This window comes from Poromitra crassiceps, assembly GCF_964638095.1.
Source record: "Poromitra crassiceps genome assembly, chromosome: 2".
In the NCBI taxonomy this organism is placed as follows: domain Eukaryota; kingdom Metazoa; phylum Chordata; class Actinopteri; order Beryciformes; family Melamphaidae; genus Poromitra; species Poromitra crassiceps.
Genome location: NC_139624.1, coordinates 17,648,583 through 17,670,582, shown reverse-complemented (window position 1 = coordinate 17,670,582; position 22,000 = coordinate 17,648,583). Strand labels below are relative to the sequence as shown.

Genomic DNA, 22,000 nt, shown 5'->3' with positions numbered 1-22,000 from the left:
TTAAATAGTGGTAATCGGATTACATTACTAAGTACAATTTTTAACAAGTAACAAGTAACTTTAAGGGATTCCTATTTAAAAGTAACCTACCCAACCCTGATAATGAGGACATTCTCTCAAGGTCAAAAATATCATCAGTTTGTTGCATAATGAGGACATTCTCTCAAGGTCAAACTAGAACGACCGCAACGCAGACTTATGCCTCCGCCATTAGTTCATTCTACAGTCCAAATTGCCATTTGAGGCAAATTGGAAGAAATTCCGTCAAGGCGCTCCTGAGATGTTGCATTACAGAGCTTGAAAATTGGGTGTGTGAGGTCACAGTGACCTTGAACTTTGACCACCAAAATGTCATTGAGTCCAAGTGGACGTTTGAGGCAAATTTGAAGAAATTCCATCAAGACATTCCTGAGATTCGAGAGGTCACAGTGACCTTGACCTTTGACCTTTGATAACCAAAATGGAATCAGTTCATCCTTGCGTCCCAGTCGATGTTTGAGCCAAATCAGAAGAAATTCTATCAAGCCGTTCTTGAGATATTGCGTTAACGAACTTGGGAATGGCGTTCATGAGGTCATAGTGACCTTGAAGTTTGACCACCAAAATCTAATCAGTTCATGCTTGAGGCCAAGTCGATGTTTAAGACAAATTTAATTAAATTCCGTCAAGGCATTCCTGAGATATCGCGTTAACAAGCTTGAAAATGGCGTTCGAGAGGTCACAGTGACCTTGACCTTTGACCTTTGACAACCAAAATCTAATCAGTTCATGCTTGAGTCCAAGTCGATGTTTGAGGGAAATTTGATTAAATTCCGCCAAGGCGTTCCTCAGATATCGCGTTAACGAACCTCGTACGGACGGACATACGGACGGACAACCCGGATCCATAATGCCTCCGGCCTGGCTATCGCCGGCGGAGGCATAGAAATATCAGCAGTTTGCTCCATAATTAATGGAAAGTTTAAGCCAGTGTTGGATCTGTGTTTGTGCGTGTGTGTGTGTGTGTGTTTGTGTATGTGTGTGTGTGTGTGTGTTTGTGTGTGTGTGTTTGTGCGAGTGTGTGTGTGTGTGTGTGTGTGTGTGTGTGTGTGTGTGTGTGTGTGTGTGCGCGTGTGTGTGAGAGATGTGTGTGTGTGCGCGCGTGTGTGTGTGTGTGTGTGTGTGTGTGTGTTTGTGCGTGTGTGTGTGTGTGTGCGTGTGTGTGTTAATGGCCTGGTTGGTTTGGCCGCCAGCAGCTTCCTCCGCCCGCAGTAAAAGCTCCGCCCCCTGGGCTGAGGGCAGATTGTGGGCTTTGTGACGTCACTGTCACAGTTTAACCACTAAACCCAGGAGCGCTCACAAACTGAAGCATTCTGGGTGATTCAAAGAAAGCAGCACTGAGCAGCTCCCAGTGTCCCACATTAGAAGACAACAACAAAACAGAGGAACAAGAAGAGTTTCAAACATCAAATAAAGAAAGCTCAGCTCACTGAGTTCGCAGCGAATCCCCTCGTAGCCAGCGGGACAGATGCACTTCCCCGGGTGGAAACATGTCCCTCCGTTCAGACAGGTGGCGCTACAGTTCGCTGCAGACAGAAAAAACAGCAGTACAGGATACAGTCTATAACTAGACCACATAGAGAGCCGCAGTAACGAGTCCGGAAATCATCGATGCTAACAGCCCTGGTTCTTCACAGTTTTCGCCTATGGGAGTTTTGAATGGGTTTTTGGCGCGATGCTTCTAATAATCTCTCTGGGCAACGCTGGCTTAATCAAACGCGAACCAGTGTTTAGTAATATCATCTTCACACACGAGGACCACTTTTACGAGTTTTGAAGCTTTTACGTGCCGTTAAAAGGGCGGCTAGCTAGCAAACGGCTAAATGAGACTACACTTTTGAGTCGATGGGGATATATACGTCAATAACGTCACCACTTCAAGGACGAACACGGAAATTATCTTTCCATCACCTGGTTCAGCCCGGGGTAATCATTGCACACATCAACAACAGTCCAGGTTGAGTGCTGACGTGACGGGGAAGCCTATGCGACAGTGTGTAGTTCTGGATTAGCTTAGCTCGAGCTTTTTACTTCTAGGGCTCGCATTTACGCTACAAAACTCATGAAAGTGGTCCTCATGTGTGAAGATTATCCCGCTGAACCTTGGTTCGCGTTTGATTAAACTTGCGTTGCCCACAGACATTATTTGAAGCATCGCGCCAAAAACCCATTCAAAAATCCCATAGACAGAAACAGTGAAGAACCAGGAAGTTCGGGACTTCCGCATTCAGCCTACAAAAATATGTCATCCCTGCGGCTCTCTATGAAGGGTTTAAAAATGCCTGTACTGTGTGTGGGTGCTTAGTGCTAGCTTCAAGCTCACCAACTAACTAATAGCCATACTAATATAGCCTGGGTGAACCCAGCCTTCAACGTGATGCCACAGACTGTCTGTAACGCAAGTTTTGTCTGGAAGTTTGTCTATACAAAGCGATTTCCCGCGCGAGGCGGTTTCAATCAGTTCCTGCCGTGATCTGCCAATCAGAGAGTGCGTCTTTGTCAATGACCTGTAACGGCTGCAGCAGATATATCATTAGTATTTAGTCTCCGACTGAAAAACTTTGCCCGTCCTTCCATCGGCTTGGGGGTGAGAAGATAATGACAGAATTTTCATTTTGGGGTGAACTTGTGCTTTAAGGCCTCATACTGCAGGAGGATGCTGGAGGGTTTGGGTGGACTGTACCTTTATCACAGCTGTCTCCTTGGTACCCGGGCGGGCAGACGCACACTCCTGGACTCAGACACAAGCCACCATTCAGACATCTGGGTGAGCAAAGAGCTGCAAGGGCGACAGAAACGACGTCACTACATCTACCATGACCAGTGTTGTTGGCAAGTTCCTCAGGAAGTGTAATTAGTTGCTTATTACTGATTACTCCTTTTAAAAGTAATACAATTATTATGGTAACTAAGTTACTGTAACTAGGTTACCACTCAACACTGACTATGACTATGTCTATTAAAACTTTGTTATTATTGTGAACCGCTCCTGCACTTTAATTTGAACTCTTTCATTTTTAACTTTCTATTCTGTTTTTTTTCTTTGATGAGTGAATTGTAAGGTCCTAGACTCCACCTGTTTCATGTCCACACAAAAATTAAAAAATTAAAGTGTAAAAAAAAAAAAAAAACACTGACTATGACTTCCTTATCTGCTCTGAGGAGTTTCCAGTAGACCAGTAGAAGCCAATGAATAGGCCACACATGATCCTTTGACACTGTGATGTGATGCCCAAAAGCCATGTAGATATGTGGTCCCAAAAACCCAGTATCAGTCAGGCTGTTATGGAATCCATGATAGGATTAGGAAGGGCCTGTGTTTGGGGACGATATGGTGCAAAATGTACCTTTTTCACAGTGTGGTCCATAGAAGCCGTCCTGACACTCACACACCTGCCTCTCATTGCAGAAGCCTCCATTTCGACAACCACCAGGACACTTGGCTGCAGAGACAGAGACAACCACATAGGTGCAGAGACAGAGACAACCACATGGGTGCAGAGACAGAGACAACCACATGGGTGCAGAGACAGAGACAACCACATGGGTGCTGCGAGCAAAACAAGCATTTGACTGATTTTTTTTTTACTGGTGTCCAGGTTGTGCGGCGAAGCTTCTGTTTGCATCCCTCACTTATCGATACTCCTTATTGGTTCGGTTCTTTATCGATACACTTATTGGTTCTTTTTCATTACAAAAATAATTGCTTTAAAATATAATTTAAAAAAGATTATACATTTAGAACATAATTAGAATCTATCTAAATAAATAAATCTATCTAAATTATATAAATTAATGAATTAATGAATTAACAAATAAATAAATAAATAAATAAATAAATAAATAAATAAATAAATAAATAAATAAATAAATAAATAAAACTTGTGGTGAACTTAAATCCTCCTACACAGAGGGGGCACTGTGAATGCAGTAGCACTGCCTATGATGTCACTTCCTGTTCTTGGTGAATCATATGTGAGGAGAGAACAGTGTTGTTCTTGAATGAGTCAGGTAGCATGTAGGACAGCCCATGACCACGTGTTGCTTTCTGTAAATAAAGCATGTTTCATGCTTCAGCGTCCCATATTCTTTTCTCTCATCATAACACTGGCTGGGGAAACATTTACTTCATATAATAGCATGGTGCACTGAATGTCGAATAAGACTTTTCTGTGTGTGTGTGTGAGTGAGTGAGTGTGTGAGTGAGTGAGTGAGTGAGTGAGTGAGTGAGTGAGTGAGTGAACGGGCACTGCACTAGTAAGAGTAAAGCACATTTCAATGACATTAAGGCTTAAACGGAGTGAAATCAGCATGAAAACAAGCAGTCATGTAGGAGCTGGGCCTGGGCTGAAGCTCCTCCCACTTCAAGGCGGGCAGACATTCCACCCAGATGCTGTTGACTTCCATCACAGAGGCGGCTTCAAAGCAGCAGAATACCAGGGCTTCACCCAACAACATTTGGGAAGGCTTTGAGGTGGGAGTCTAATGTCAACAGCACTGTCAAACACACTGGAACCTTTTCAGCTTGGAGTACCAGGGCTCTTCACTGCTAAATGCCCTACAGTCACAATAGGGCAGAGATGGGAAAAGTGCACACATTCTTTACTTAAGTAGAAGTACAGTTGTGTAAAAAAAGAGAGACTCTGGTAAAAGTAGAAACGTACTGATTCAACTTTATTGCGATTGGCTGTTTTTGCTAAGCTACTGAACCTCATGTCATCCTTCCTTATTATAAAAGGGAGCACGTGGGTCTGTCTGTTTCAATGTTTGTGCCGGCCACAGCTATGCCGTTTTACGTGCGATCTGGCTGAAAATGTCAGGGGGTTTAAAGAGCACCCGTGCGGGTGACCTGAAGGAAGCCAGATTTTTTAATTAGGGCAGATCAATTGCCCTAAGGCTGATTGCCCTAAGGCTGAGGCTATAGTTTCAGTGATGATGATGTCATCAGTGATGTCATCGGTCTGAGGCCTGCGGCTATAAGTGATGGGAGGATAAGTACATATAGGTAGGTAGAATCAGGGAGGAACCAGACGGAGAAGATGGCTTCCGCCCCTGGGCTGTGCGGGTGACCTGACGGAGCCGGATCTTTTAATTAGGTGATTGCCCTAATTACCTAATGATGTGATGTCATCAGTGATGATGTCATCAGTGATGTCATCCTTCCTGGTTGAGGATCGTTCAGTGATAATGTCATTAGTGATGTCATCCGTGATGATGTCATCTGTGATGTCATAGAGCAGGCGAGGCCGCGACGCGCAGTGGTCATCGGTGATGTCATAAGAGCAGGCGAGCCCGCAGAGCGGGCGAGCTGCAGGTTGGGCAAGTGAGAATGCACAGCGGTCAAGCTGCGTATGCAAGCTGCAGGGCCGGCTGGAGAAGATTGTCCGGTGAAGATGATCTTGCTGAACACAGAGTTGGCTGTTTCATAAACCTTTGTTAACCACACGCCTTATAATGCATTTCACCAAAATCCCCATACAAAACTCCCATAGACTTTTACACTTGGGAACCAGAAGCAGCATGACTAGCTGAGTTGGCCTCCAAAAAGACGTCATCCCTGCAGGATGATGAGTGGAGCTGGTCTAGTAGCTTGGCAGAGCAGGATGTATGTCAGCCATAGATCCCTGTGGAGAAGGTCGGCCCATCAGCAGTGGGAAGAGTAATTGGAGGGGATTTGGGCTCCATGTGTCTGGCTGTGCTGTGGAATGCAGAGTGGAAGCAGCCTACCCCCCCCCACCCCCCCCCCCCCCCAAACACACGCACGAACATATGCGCACACACACACACACACACACACGCGCGCGTGTACACACACACGCGCGCGCCCCCGCAGACACACACACACACACACACGCGCACACACACACCTGGCCGTGCTGCTGCTTCAACTAAAACATAAACTCTGCTGCTAATCAGCATCCGGCACAAAGGCCATTTCTGGGTTATGATGTCATGTGAATGCCCCCCACTCGCTCCACACACACACACACACACACACACACACACACACACACACACACACACACACACACACACACACAAACGCACACACGCACACACACACACACACACACACACACACACACACACACACACACACACACACACACACACACACACACACACACACACACACACACACAAACGCACACACAGGGCTGGCTGCTTACTTTATTAGGTGGTAGCACTGGTGTTAGGAAGCAAAAAATAAATAAATAATCAGCAGCACGCAGTGTTAATTTTGGCAGCTATTTCAGATTTAGTCTTAGTCTTAGGCCATGTCCACACGGAGACGACTTTAGGTGTATCCGCTAAAGTTTTTTGTCATATAGCCGTTTCGTCCAGATGGAACCGCGTTCTGGGACTATACGTTCTGGCCGTATACGCTAATTTTTCAAAACGGGTCCCAGAGTGATTAAATCTGAAGACGCCACCCTTGCATTTCCGTGTTTACAACCCATACGCATCTTTCCTGAAACGATGACGCCATAGCCCCACCTCTCTCCACCAGCAACAATAACAAGCATGGCAGTAGCGTTCGTGCTACAGCAGTGGGGATCTTGCAGCAAAATATAATGCTCCTCTATTACCACCGTCAGCAACAAGTGGACACAAGTGGACACGGAGAACAGCGTGTAGCCTACAACATCCTCAGGGCTCCACACAGCTGACTCTTCCCATCCACCCCTCCCCTCCCTTCATCGGATATTTCCCAGAAGGCTTAGCGGCGGCTACATTTTTACAATAAGACAAACAAAATCAGGCTTAACGTGTTAGATAGAAATTATATTTATTTTTAATACAACATGCATTTCTGGAATATTTTAATATTGGACAAAATGAAATGAAATGAAATGTAAACCCTCAGTGTAACCAACATACTCTCTTGCCCTATATATAGCCCTCGTAAATACAACGTGAATAGGGAAGTGAGAGGTTTGACGAACACAGGTTGCACTGTGATGTCTGTGATATCCGCTCGTGTCCACTCCAACAAGACTTTAGCTTACTTGACGCGACTTTTTCAATAAAAACACATTTATGCCATGAGTTTATATAATGTATATTTATGTTGCATCATTTAGCCTGTGCTGTGATGTGCAGGAGCGGCCAATACGCTGGGATGTGTTTGCAACATGTCTAAAGATCATGGAAGTGGATGATATCAGGGTCACCGATAGTTAACGTTCTATATTGTAGGCTACAGGGAGACCATCAGCCCTGCTGAACAGCTCTGCATTTGCCTGTATACTGTAGGTTTAATCATTTTATTCATTGACATGGCAAACCTCCCCGCAAAGCCAAGGGTTTAAGCTGCTGCTACAGTGAGATACACATTATAGACTGTGCGCCCCTAGAGGTTGTATGCCATTATTGACGAGATTGTCTTTCTCTGTTATTCTACAGCGGTTTCAGTGGTTTCATGTGGATACACACATTTCTTGAAACGTTTCCATGTTTATGGAAAACTTTTCTGAAACGAAAAAAAAAAAGATAGCTTCCGTCTCCGTGTGGACATGGCCTTAGTCATTGGATGAAAACGCGCTTATTAGTTTTAGTCACATTTTAGTCATTTGTATCGTTCATAGTTTTAGTCTAGTTTTAGTTTTTATCAGTGAAAATAGGTAGTTGACAAAATATTTCTCGTCATAGTTTGGTAGCACACAGGTGGCAGTTAAATAGATCCTTTATTGGTCAAAATGAATTTGGTCACCTAGATAGGGATGGTACATTGTTAAGATTTTAACGGTAGCCTACTACTTACTGATACTGCTTATCAATCTTGTACTTTAATGGGATTCTTATTGGTTCTTTTTGTTGAATTTGGAATAGAAATGGCTTTATGTGACAAAACAGTTCTTCTTTAAATTGGTGTGTTCATAAACTCAATTTGATCTCAGATCAGAGCACTCGTCAACAGATCTCACAAAATATAACAAATGAAATATGATGCATTATTATTCATTAAAGATCCATTCCGTCAATTGTCACTGACGCCGGTGGCCGTTAGAGTAACTGCAGGCAGCGTGTGAACGAGCTGACGCGCGGGCACCATACTCGCACGCGCACGCGCACAAGCAGTTGCCTGGCAACAGCAGAGGTGTTGGTTGCTTTGTAACGTTAACTCATAAAAGTCACTTGAAAACGGCAACCTGGACAATTTATCGGTCAGATCAGCCTCGAGATGCCCAGGAAGGATTCTGGATGAATTATCGGACGTTATTGTGGCATGTTTGGCCGTGTTTTGGCTTACATTGGCTGCGGGGAAATGGATAGGATATTCACCTTCAGCCAGGAACTAACTACCCTGCTTCCCCTGTATGTACGGTACCGTGTAATGCCTGGAGTTGACCAAACTGAACAATCAAACAATGTTTCATAAGCATAACAGTAACGTTAGGCATATTTACGACTGTTACATTCATTATCCACACAAGACGGTAACGTTATTAGTGGGGCTGGTGGTAATTTCTATAAATATACCTAAATCTATTAGTTAGCCGCGTATAGCATCAAGCTAACGTTATCATAGGCAGACTCACCACCGCAGCTAACTGCAGTCAAACAATAATGTTCCATGACCATAAGCATAACGGTAGTAACGTTAGGGTTGCATTACTTCACACAAGACGGTAATGTTAGCAGAGTTTCTGACCAGGTTGTCAGATACTGTCTTGTACTATGGAGTGACAATAAAAATCTTGAATCTTGAAAATCCATTAGCAAGCAGCTAACGTTATCTGGTCAAACCCACATTACAGTAGCTACAAGCAGCAAGTTCCCTTCATGAACCGAAAACACAGTCCTGACTCTAGTTTCCCCCCGATGTCGGTCACATTGCTGCTGTCTGGCCAGACGGGCTTCATTAGATAAATATTTATTTATTTATTTAGTGTGGACTTTTTCTGGAGTCTATGTTGTTTCCTTTTGCTAGCAGCTAGCGACGAACGTAACGTTAGCCATTTCCTGTTAGCCGTCTTCTTCCTTGGTATTTACGCCGGAGCCATGATGACAAGAGGCAGGCTCGTGAATGCGCAGACGTCACATCCTCTAGCTGTGGCGGGAAATGTTCACCCCTTCGAAGATGCTGTATTTCCATGTATCTTCTGAACGGCTGGTCGGAGAGAAACGCCCCTGGTTGCGATTTTTAAGTTACGTCAAGGCGCATTCACTCATAGCCAATAAAAAACACTTTGTGCACATTTATTTCTTGGCAGAACCGATGGAATGGGCCTTTAAACTATCTATTATTAATGTTTATGTAGCAATAATAATGAGGGAATCTATTTTCTTAATCTCCAGTAGCACCTGTGCTAGTGGATACATATTTCTCTTAGCACAGAATAATTTTAATAGCATATATATGCTAGCAAAACTGTAGCACTGCATAGTGCGTGCGCGCGCGTGCGCAGGGCTATTTTAATGCCCCAGCCAGACTGCAGTGATTTATTTTCACGTGTAGACGCTCGCTGTCGCTGCTGCCCATTCAGTTTGTATTGAATACATCGCCAGGTATCCCATTATGCTTTGCAAGGTGATGACCGGTGAACGGCAGCGACGAGAGGAGGGGCCAGTTTGAAATCGACCAATTGAAGACGGAAATACAGCAGAACAGCCAATCAAGCTGCAGCACCAAGCGACCAGCAGGCAACAGCAGGTGTCTACAGTAAAAGTTGGTCTACTACCAAGGACTAAAACCACATGAATTTAGAGTTGTAACGATTCATCGATTAGTCGATCAACACAAAATTACTATTTTGATAATCCATTCATCGTTTTGACTAATAAAAAAGTCAAAGTCAAAATTATCTGATTCCAGCTTCTTAAATGTGAATATGTTCTGGTTCCTTTACTCCATTGTTCACCATTTTCTGACATTTTATATAGACCAAACAACTAATTGATTAACCAAGAAAATAATTGGCAGATTAACTGATAATGAACATGATCATTAGTTGCAGACTTGCACCCCTCTATGAATTAATTGCAAACAGTTAGCAGTGAACTACTGTAGTGTGTAGACTCACAATACCCCCCCCCCCCCACACACACACACACACACACACACACACATACAACACACACACACACACACACACACACACAGACACACACACAGAGACACACAAAAAGGTGGCGATGGGGTAAGTTGAGCCAAAAGAATTTGGGAAAATTGAAATATGGGTGGAAGCATTTGTTTGAGTTCGGCCTCATTTTTCACCAAAACAACATTCTGAGTCAAAACTGGCTCATCTTACCCCTTAATATTGAGGGGGGGCATGACTGCTACCCCCCCCCCCCCCAAATCCTCCACCTGTGTATTCTGATGTCATGTCATGTCACTTTCTCTCATACGTCATGTTGACATGACATGATATATTCCTCCTCCTCACCTCTCTGGCAGCTTTTAAAGAAGATGGCGTTGTGTGGCGTCCTGAGGATGACGTTACCACCGCCGTCCATCACCAAGATGGTCACCTCGAAGGCTGCCACCCCGTCCTGCTCTCCCAGACAGGGGAAAGCCACCTGCACCACTAACACACACACACACACACACACACACACACACACACACACACACGTACAACACGCACACGCACGCACACACACACACACACACACACACACACACACACACACACACACGTACAACACGCACACGCACACACACACACACACACACACACACACACACACACACACACAACACACACACACACACACACACACACACACACACACACACACACACACACACACACACAGACCTTTTAGCCTAAGCAATAGATTCAGAATACTGCCTGGTTATCTGCTTGAGCATCATTTTAAAAGCCACAGTGAATAAACATGTTACAAATGAGGAATTTATCTTTGTGCAGAAATAGCTAAATCAAATAGCCAAATATGGAGCAGACAGTAGACAATCTTCAAATAATAAAGTGCATATATATATACGTATATATTCTGTATATGCTGTGTAGGCTGGAAGCAGTGATGGCTGGGCTTAGTGGCACATTAGGAGCAAGAAAAATGGCCGCCCATTCATTTGAACGTAAGCTGCTCATTGGCGCATTAAGCATTTTGAATTTGTCTTCCTGGTTTTACTTACGCAAGGTCATGTGACATGTCTACTTGCATTCACGAGTGAGCCCAGGCCCTGAGTTACTGTACCGCAGAGACCTTTAATCCTAAACGGATGTGGTCATCAGGTCTGTCAATGGTATGACACTTCATTGGCTGACCAGTCTCCTAAGTGGGCGTGGCAGTGGCAAAACTTTGTGGCACAGATACAGGAAGTGACTGGAAGTTGGGGTGACTCTATCTAATGTTAAAGGTCTCTGGTAATAGTGGCCAGAGCCATAGAGAGAGAGGGAACTCCAGAATACAGCTCTTGGTGGATTCTGGAGAAAAACTGGCTCATAAAGTAAACCTTGATAACTCAAAGAGTCGTTTTTGACTTTGAGTGACACCCAGAGTTTTACATGTAAGTGGATGGGAATTTCTGTTTCTGGGCTGTAGGGCGTCACGTGACGGCTGTAGGGTGTCACTGCAATACCAAGCTTGGCCACCATGTTCAATTTGCTTCACGGCCCCCGAGCTGTTCCTGGGGGCTTGGTTAGGAGGCTGGGTGCTGACCTGAGGGTTTGCGTGGGACACTGCCCAGCAGGGGGACATTGACGGTGGGGTTGTCCATGATGTCCTGGTCCATGGAGCGCAGGGTCTGGAACTCGTAGAAATACTCTGCCTGCAACACACAGACAGACACACAGGGACATGAGGAGGAGCCAGCAGGGGGCAGTGTGAGAAATACTCTGCATGCAACACACAGACAGACACACAGGGACATGAGGAGGAGCCAGCAGGGGGCAGTGTGAGAAGGGGGAAATTCTGATCTTTCTTATGGGAGCAGTGTTGGGCAAGTTACTCAGGAAGTGTAATTAGTTACTTATTATGGATTACTCTTTTAAAAAGTAATACAATTACTTCACGTTATGACTTGGTATCAAAAGTAATTAGTTACGTTACTTGTTGCTTTAGCTACCCTCCTTGCGTAAAGTGACGTATAACCTGTTCCAGCCAGCTCCTTTTAGAAAGGAATCCACTTTATTGGTAGCCTGGTTAAAACTCACATTCTGTTTGGTTCTGCGGTTCCGTCTGGCCTCCAGCCCGAGGTAGGCATTTTCAGAAACTACAGCGTGTACGGGCCAATCAGGAACCTGCCTCGTAGTTGAAATCATAACCGGCCAATCGGGAAGATCGCTGGCAAAACAGTAATGGCTGCCTCCATGGCTCTCCGCTGTTCTTCGGAGTGGATTTGGATTTAAACGGATCCGATGCTGATTGGCTGAAGGACTGGATTTGATGACGCTGAGTGGCTGAAGGAGTGGTCTGTCAAGGCAAGTACTTCCACCCACTTAAATGACTGTGAACTGCATGGAGTCCAGATGGAACCGCAGAACCAAACAGAATGTGAGTTCACGGATCTGGATAGTTTTAACCAGGCTACTTTATTGGAACAATAATTAACCTTAGAGGAGGAGTCATCAATCAGCCAAACTGCATACTTTGTATTTATTTGCCTATAGGACAAAAAGCTAATCATGTTCTGGCAACACACTAGTCTCACATCACCAGACCTATGTCCATACTTTGTTTTAGCGCTGTGCTAGTGCTGGAGAAAGTCATGCAGTAACTTGAAGTTACTAGTAACTGTAATATAATTATTTTTTGTAACTGTAATATAATTACTTTTTGGAAATTGTAATCCCTTACATTACTAGTTACTGGGAACAGTAATAAAACGACAGAACTAATTTACTGTAACTACAGTAAACACTGTATGGGAGTTTCTGATATTGACTCCAACTCCTACAGATTAAAGCATAGGGGGGTAAACCATAGCTTCTCCAATGGATCAAGCAGACGATAAGTAGACTCTTCTCCAGTGGCTCTCAAACTTTTACTATCACCCCCCACCCCCCCCCCCCCCCACCCGCACCCCACACACACCTATACGCTTATAATTGTGAATTAATTATTAATTAATATAATGAATTATTATTATTAATTGCACTGCTATATATAAACTCTCAGTTGTTCAGTTTGTTTCAATGAAAATAATAAAATCTACTTCCAAAAAGATTTGATAGTATACAATAGATTGCTTTCCGACTAGGGGTGTTAATGATTAACCGATAGTCGGTTAACTGCCGTTAAGAACGTAACCGATTAAAATTAATTAACTGTTTTGACGGACAACATTGTTACTTTGTGTCATTAATTCAGTCTTCATAGCTCACAGTGTGTTAATTATACCAGTCCAGCAGAGGGCGTACCTCGCCCAGCTAGCGCAACAGAAGGAGTGGTCACGTGAGAAGGTCATCACGCATGCACGAGGAAGTAGGAAGTGAATTGAGCAAACAACATGAAACAAAACAGATGCTAAAATTAGCCGCAAGCTCGCGCTAGCAACAGCATAGAAGGATTACACTCTAAAAGTAAATGTGTAAATACTGCGACGCCGTTCTCAAAATTCAACCCCAGGGGCAATTTATGATTCCCCGACGAGCATCGCTGAACGTCACGTTACGTTCCATTATCGCTGGACGCTGATTGTGGACGCTGTCACTCATAAAAGTTATAGCTAAATATGAATACTAGGCTGATTGGAGCAGGCATCGTGCGTGCAGAGACAATAACACAGAAGCCTCGCTTTATGGTGGAAAAGAAGCGTGGTGGACGGAGAGGGGTTTCATGAAGTTCATTGAACCAGGCGATCACGTCCTCCTTTGTTGAAATGACTATTAAGGACAGGCGGCTGTTCAAAGGAGGTGAGCCTTATTGTTTTTAGGCTAATTATAGTTTTATTATTATTTTCGTTTGTGATTCATGCCACGAATGTCACATAAATAATATGCAGCTATTGTGTGACTGTGAGGTTAAATAGAACTTGAACTGAGAGAAAAACGAGACGTGGGGGGGGAGGGGTTGGGGGAGAGAAACAATGTTAACAATTAACCGATTAACTGATTGTTAAGGTGCGCAACTAACGGTTAAGGAAAATGCATGAAATTCCCATCCCTATTTCCGACATATTCCTTGTAAACATTCTTGAATACATTTTCACATCAAGTAATTTTCTTTTTAACGTTAAACAGTGAAGCAACTTAGGGTGCTTTCTCACCGGGAACGATTGCTTTCGTTCTGTTCTGTTCCGCCTGAGCCCCCCCCCCTCCTCTCCCCTGCTGGTTAGCTTCCACATTACAACATTTCTTCCGCGCTCGTGAACGGAACGGAACACTTGCAGAGAGCACTTGCGTCATCAACTATGCCTGGAGTGTATCCTCGCCCGTGTGTGGTCTATGTGGTTCGGTACGGTTGGCGTTCACATTCGCAAGTGTTCCGTCCCCGGGCACGCCAAAGCGTTCCCCAGACCATCTTTTCAAGTGGACCCTGTCACGTCACGGTTCTCTGTTCCGTGCCCGAGCGCGGAACGCAACGTTCACACTCATGAACCAAACCACACCTGGGGTCAATTTGGGGACAAGTGTGCTCGGTTCCGCTCCCTGGTCCCCAGTGATAAAGCATGCCGAAGCAACGCTCAACCTAAACTCAACCTACGCTGAACCCACAAGTTTCATTTAGGCGACCTTGTTAACAGACGAGGCCGTTCACACCACCCGCGTGTGTGTGTTGAGGCAAATTCAAAGAAATTCCATCAAGGCGTTCCTGAGATATCGTGTTAACGAGCTTGGGAATGGCGTTCGTGAGGTCACGTGACCTTGACCTTTGACCTTTGATCACCAAAATCGTATCAGTTCATTCTTGCGTCCAAGTCGATGTTTGAGCCAAATTGGAAGAAATTCTGTCAAGGCATTCCTGAGATATCGCGTTAACGAACTTGGGAATGGCGTTCGTGAGGTCACAGTGACCTTGAACTGTGACCATTGACCACCAAAATCTAATCAGTTCATCCTTGAGTGCAAATCGACGTCTGAGGCAAATTTGATGAAATTCCGTCAAGGCATTCCTCAGATATCGCGTAACGCGCAAATTCCACTGAGTCCGGGTTCGGCCTGGCTGCGCTCCGGTACGGCTTCGGAGCCGATACGTTTCCACTCGAATCAATGTGTCAACTCCCACCTACTCCGCTGCGTTGCGTGTCTACTCCGTCCCAGCTCCGACGATCCGGAGCTCTCCGAAGCAGATACGCAAGGCTTCTATTTTTCCCGGATGTCGGAGCAAAGCCGCAGCAAGTTGGGCGGAGCCAGGCCTGGAGTCAACAGGGCAGAGGTGCTTACAGCATTCAAGATCAAGCCAGAGGACAAACATGGATGAGGAAAAGTTCATCATTGAAGTGGAAAACCACAAAATAATATTGATATATTAATATTATATGACACGACACATCCTTTTACAAGGACAACACCAAGCAAGTCCACCCCTCCTCTGCTTCTCCAGTTGGGAACAATGATCTTCTGCCTGTTTGTTGTTGTATTTATCCCACATACAAATTGTCTCGCGCGAATGCGCGCGATTTCACCGCGAGAACTTGTCGGTCTCGTCACTCCAGCTGTCTGGCGGAGCGGAGCCGTGACGTGCTCTGCACGCAGCCGGTTAGTGTTGGCGGAGCACGGAGCACGGAGCAAAACCGGAGCACGCAACGCAAATGCACTCAGTGGAATCCCGGCGTTAACGAACATCGGACTACGTACGTACGTACGGACGGACGGACGGACGGACAACCCGAATCAATAATGCCTCCGGCCTGGCTACTGCCTCTTGAATTATATTAATATCACGTGAGGTTCAGTTAGCTTTGTAGAGAAACAGCCGGGGGAAGGAAAACACTGTTTTTGTATGTAGGGGTGTGTGTGTGTGTGTGTGTGTGTGTGTGTGTGTGTGTTTGAGAGAGAGACAGTGAGAGAGAGGTCCTTATTTGTGAGAACAAGTGTTTCCTCCCTCTGAAACAAAGCGGAGGCTCCTCCTAAATAATGTCTTCTCCTTTGAAAATGACAGATGAAAACACAAAAAGTCAGAGAGCAGATGAAAGCACAGAACAGGGAGACACGGCCATTTTCCTCCCTGCTCAAATCCCCAGTGTCTAAAACTCTGGCCCGTTTCACACACACACACACACACACACACACACACACACCACACACACACACACACACACACACACCCCACACACACACACACACACACACACACACACACACACACACAGTGTCTAAAACTCTGGCCTGTTTGATGAGGGAAAGTACACAAGCCACACGGAGAAGCCAGCTAATCCTGCAGCTGAATGCTAATAACAGACACACACACACACACCACGCACGCACGCACACACACACACACACACACACACACACACACACACACACACACACATGCTCGCGCACGCACACAAACGCACACACACCACACACGCCCGCACACAAACGCACACAAACGCACACAGATAGAGAACTCTGGCGGCCAGCCTTTTATGCCGGGGGCCTTTGTTCCTAAGCCTTTGAAGTGTGGGGTAACCGAGCCCAGGAAAGAGAAGGGCCCGCTCTCTCTCTTTCAATAGAGAGCCAAAGTCACACCCACTTCCGGTTAACACAAACCAAGGGATTTCATCCGCCATTCTGTTTTCCATAGACATTTCATAAAATGCTTATAAAAATAGTTTTACTGGGTAAAACCAAGCAATTCAAAGCTATATTCAGAATCAGGAGAGACCATAGAACATTTCATTCAGACCGAAACTTAAAAACAAAACGTCTATTGTTTTTAATCCGCATTTTTTTAAAGTTTTTTTTAAAGAGTGAAATGCTCTATGGTCTCTCGTGATTCCAAATATAGCTGAATCGCTTGGCTTGACCAAGTATCAACTATTGTTTTTATAAGCATTTTACGAAATGTCTATGGAAAAAAGAATGGCGGATGTGTATACCGGAAGTGGGCGTGACTTTGGCTCTCAATCTGCCTCTCATTGGCCGCCTCGACATGCCATTTGCGGATTATGATCTCAGTGTGTGGACACAGCATTAGCTAGATTCAGATCTGTGTGTGGACAGCATTAGCTAGATTCAGATCTGTGTGTGGACAGCATTAGCTAGATTCAGATCTGTGTGTGGACAGCATTAGCTAGTAGGGCTGGGTATTGGCAAGGATCTCACGATACGATACGTATCATGATACTTGGGTCACGATACGATTGTATCACGATACTTGGCATCCAAGTATCGATACAGTATCGGGAAATAAAATATTGCGATATATTGCCGTATCGATTATATTGCCCAGCCCTAGGTCCCACATCAACGCGCCCGGAGAAAAGACGCTCGTGTACCAACTCCACTCGCTCGCCTCCATCTTTGTTTCCGTCCGTGCCTCTGTGGATGATCTGATGAGAAGCGGCTCCTTCAGTACTTTTGACAGAGAGAGAGAGCTTCACTTTGAGGTATTCCAGCTGTCGGGAGTACTTAGCAGAGAAGGGCCTCTTCCCGTGAACAGGTCCTTAGACTATGCAGAGTTTCCATTTCTAGTGAATCCGTCAGGTTTGTTCTCAGGGGATGTCAGTTGTACAGTAGACTACATGTAGACACAGTGTTCTCAGAGGATGTCAGTTGTACAGTAGACTACATGTAGACACAGTGTTCTCAGAGGATGTCAGTTGTACAGTAGACTACATGTAGACACAGTGTTCTCAGAGGATGTCAGTTGTACAGTAGACTACATGTAGACACAGTGTTCTCAGGGGATGTCAGTTGTACAGTAGACTACATGTAGACACAGTGTTCTCAGAGGATGTCAGTTGTACAGTAGACTACCGTAATTTCCGCACTATAAGGCGCACCTGAGTATAAGCCGCAGCAGCAAAATTGCCTGTTTGTTACATATATAAGCCGCACCGGACTATAAGCCGCGGGTGTTTTGATGTTTAATTACCATATGTAAGGGTTCGTGCACAGAGGGGATTGTCGGGAAAGAGATGGCTGTTTGGGGAAGCTCCCATTTATTAACATTTCAACAAAACAAGCATATCCCGCTGGGGATCTTTTCTTTTGGCATTGTGAGACGCTTAAAAATCACCATCGGCGGGAGCTTTACTCCAGATGCTGTGCAGCCAAGAACACAAGTGAAATTCGTTCTCTCGTGACCTGTGGTTCTCAACGTGATGGACGATTCACCTTTCTTGTTAACAGTCCTAGTGAGAGGCAGGTCGAACGTCAAAGGCACTTCATCCATATTTATGATCTGCTCCGGTCCGATGGAATATTCCTTGATCTTTCTTTGTGTGAATTCGCCGAAGTTTGTAATTTTCTCCTGGTAGTCGGGAGGGAGTTGCTGACACACAGTCGTCCGTGCCCTGACGGACAGTCCCTTTCGTCTCATAAATATGAAACACCAGGATGGTCCACCTCTAAAATGTTCAATTTTCATTTCGGTGGCGACTGTTTTGGCCTTCAGTCGGATCTGAACGGTGGACACACCTCGGCCGTCTGCTCTCTGTGTCAACACCCTGATGCCAAGGTTACGTGCTGCTGCTCGATTTCCTTCTTTCCTTCTTCTTCTCGCCGCCATCGTCGTAACACAGCCAGTTCTCCATCTTTTGAAGCATGATGTTAGATTACAACGAGCTAGTTGTGTGGCTTAGCCTTCCAAAATGTTGCCGTTAGTTTTTTAGAATGTAATACATAGAATTGGGAATGTTACATTCAATTTCATTCAGACTGTCTTTCAGGCTCAATCGCTGCCATTTTCCCCATGGAGCGAGGGAGGAGGGAGGGTGTTTTACTGTAGTGTCTGAGAGAGCGTAGTGGCACAGTGCTCCAATCAGGTCGCGAGGCACATTTTTTGCAACATCATCCAATCAGGGTCTCGCTCTTGTAATGTCTGTCTTGCTCTCGTTCTGCCTCATACCAACATCCATAGATTTTGGAGGTCCCCGAGCGGCCGTTAGCTGATAAAATCCATAGATAAGCCGCACCGTTATATAAGCCGCAGGGCCAAAAAACGGGGAAAAAGCCGCGGCTTATAGTCCGAAATTTACGGTACATGTAGACACAGTCGTTTGAGAAATGAACGACAGCTGCGGGGTTGAGGTCACATTGCTGACCTGTATACAGTATTGCACAAGCCACCTGCAGCCACCTGTTGCACCAGCTGAACGTAAGTTAGTGTGTAAAGTCTACACCAAGTATGGACAACTTTGATGATAGAGAGGGCCACACAAAAAATCCCTCGCTACCAGATGGCCAGATTGTGCCCATGCACTTCCACCAGTAGCCTACTGTAACACCATCACTCCCAATTATAGCTACTAATTTGATGAAAAGGACTGGTAATCAAAGTTTATTATACCAACATTTATATTTTTCATATTCAAATGTAGTCATTCTTCCATTCAGATGACACCAGAAACTTTTCTCTAGCTTTAAAACAGCCTGCTACAGCAATTTGATGGGGTACATCACCCAAATGTGTGATATTAATCAGATTAGTAATGTGCATCCTGGATATAGTTTGTTACAATAGCGTTAGCTCAAATGCTAACGTTAAACAGTATGTGGATGGACAATGCCAACGCCATTAGCACCATGTTCTGGGTTGTAGCTACAGTAAAATAAAAACACTGATTTTGGTGGTCTAACCTAACCTAACCAAAAACGTCCGCCTTTCTTTTTTTTTACCCAGGGGCCACACTTGGGGCCACAGTTGCCCAGCCCTGGTCTACACTAAAGGCTTTTGCACACCACGTTGCCCCCATAATGTTTAGTGTAGAGTGTCATCTCTGTCCGCTATCTGTGCACGTCACCCCCCACCCCCTCAGTGTTTAGTATCATGTGTAAAGTGTCTATCTGTGCACTAACGTCACCCCCCACCCCAGGCCCGTATCTAGCCTGCCACACTAGGGTGGGCTGGTAGAGGGCAACTTTGGCGGTAGGTTGCCAGAGGTTGTGGGTTCGGGGATGGGGATTAAATTGCATTATATTCAGTGGCGCTGGAAGTACTTTTAGGTAGGAATGGACTCTCGGTGCTGCCTGCAAGGGCAGCGCCGAAGAAAATTTTACGTTTTTTGGACTTTCATCCAAGAATATTTAATTTTAAATTAACATTAGGATTATACTGTTGTGATGTCATTATTCAGTATCTTCTCCTTTTCTCACTCACTTTCATGTAACCACCTGCTCTCCCTTTAGTCGTTTTACACTACAACAGACAGCAACACAGGCATAAACACTGAACCAAATTGTTCCAGTAGGAGTCACCATTCTGTTTTGGGTCACCAAACTGTAAGTAGGAACTTTCACTCAGGTGACAGGCCAGTGTTTACATTATTATTGTCAAAACTATTAGCAAACTATGTACAAACTAACTATTTACAAAACTATTGCTATATTTCCAAGACGTTTAGTCTTATTCAAATTCAAACTGAAAAGTGACAAAGAAAACTACTTTGAAAGCAGATTGACTTACCCTAAAAATAAATAAAAATACTTCATCCAGTTTAAAATAATCAACTCCATAACATTTCTTTTCATTGGATGATCTTATTTCTCAAATCAAATTAAAGACTAGTGCAGTGAGACTTAACCATATAAAACTATTTGCCATTTTCAAGATTCAAGATTCAAGATTTTTATTGTCACTCCATGGTACAAGTACCACGTGTGAAATTCTTGTGCAGTGGACTCCATTTACGACATAGTACAAATAGGCAACAAGCAATAAGTAATAGGCAATAAGAATAGGCATCAATAAGCAATAAGACAGCAATAAGGCAATAAGAAATAGGCATCTATAAGCAATAAGACAAGTCGGTGGCTTATACGACAGTGGCATATTCATTGCACATAGGTGCACATGTCATGTGCATACGTTAGACGTGTTCAGACATTCCAAATTCGACGTTTTATACATGCATGTGCAAATAGCATGTACCTTATTAAACATACACTTAAATTTACAATTAAACGTTAGGCACCTTATTAAACATACACTTAAATTTACAATTAAACGTTAGGCATCCGTAATAGTAGCAGCTGCAGTACGGTACGGTACGACTACTGCACTATTTGTGCATATTAAGGAGTCTCGTGGCCTGCGGGAAGAAACTGTTCCTCAAGCGATTTGTGCGTGTTTTTGGAACCCTGTATCTCCTCCCTGAGGGTAGCAGGGAGAACAGGCTGTTGTGGGGATGGTTTGTGTCTTTGATGATCTTCAGGGACCTCCTGAGGCACCGCTGGTTGTACAGTTCGTGCAGTTCTGGCAGTTCACCTCCTGTTACGTGCTGGGCCGCGCGCCTCACCCTCCGTAGCGCTCTGCGGTCCATGGTGGTACAGTTCCCGTACCAGGCGGTGAAGCCGCCTGTCAGCAGGCTTTCAATGGTGCCTCTGTAGAAGTCCCCGAGGATTTCTTTCCTCAGCCCGAATTTTTTCAGGCGCCTGAGTCCGTGTAGTCGCTGTTGGGCCTTTTTGACAACAGTGGCGGTGTGGCCAGCCCAGGTCAGGTCCTGGTGGATGTTGACTCCCAGGTACTTGAAGCTGTCCACCCTTTCCACCACTGTGCCGTTGATGGTGATTGGGGGGGGTGCGCCCCCCCCTCTCCTGTAGTCTACAATGATCTCCTTGGTCTTGGAGACGTTCAGGGAGAGGTGGTTGTCCTGGCACCATTGTTCCAGTACCCCCACCTCCTCTCTGTAGGCCGTCTCGTCGCCCCCCGAGATCAGCCCCACGACCGCTGTGTCGTCTGCAAACTTCACAATTGTGTTTGATGTTTGAGTCGCCACGCAGTCGTGGGTGTAGAGGTCGTACCAGAAGGGGCTGGAGACGCACCCCTGGGGCGCTCCTATGCTAATGGTCAGTGGGGAGGAGGTGAGGTTGCCCACCCTCACCACCTGGCGGCGGTCTGTCAGGAAATCCAGGATCCAGTCGCACATTGCCGTGTTTAGTCCCAGATCCCT

General features: G+C 45.1%; 1 protein-coding gene across 1 annotated transcript in view; it reads right to left on the bottom strand.

Moving 5' to 3' along the window:
• Positions 1-22,000, bottom strand: part of wif1 (wnt inhibitory factor 1) — a gene marked incomplete at its 5' end in the record, with an annotated part of 41,009 nt that overhangs the window by 3,522 nt on the left and 15,487 nt on the right. The window contains 5 exons of the mRNA XM_083661191.1: positions 1,470-1,565; positions 2,723-2,818; positions 3,387-3,482; positions 10,434-10,574; positions 11,677-11,785. Of these exons, the coding sequence (XP_083517317.1) occupies positions 1,470-1,565; positions 2,723-2,818; positions 3,387-3,482; positions 10,434-10,574; positions 11,677-11,785 (538 nt within the window). The remainder of the gene's footprint in view (positions 1-1,469; positions 1,566-2,722; positions 2,819-3,386; positions 3,483-10,433; positions 10,575-11,676; positions 11,786-22,000) is intronic.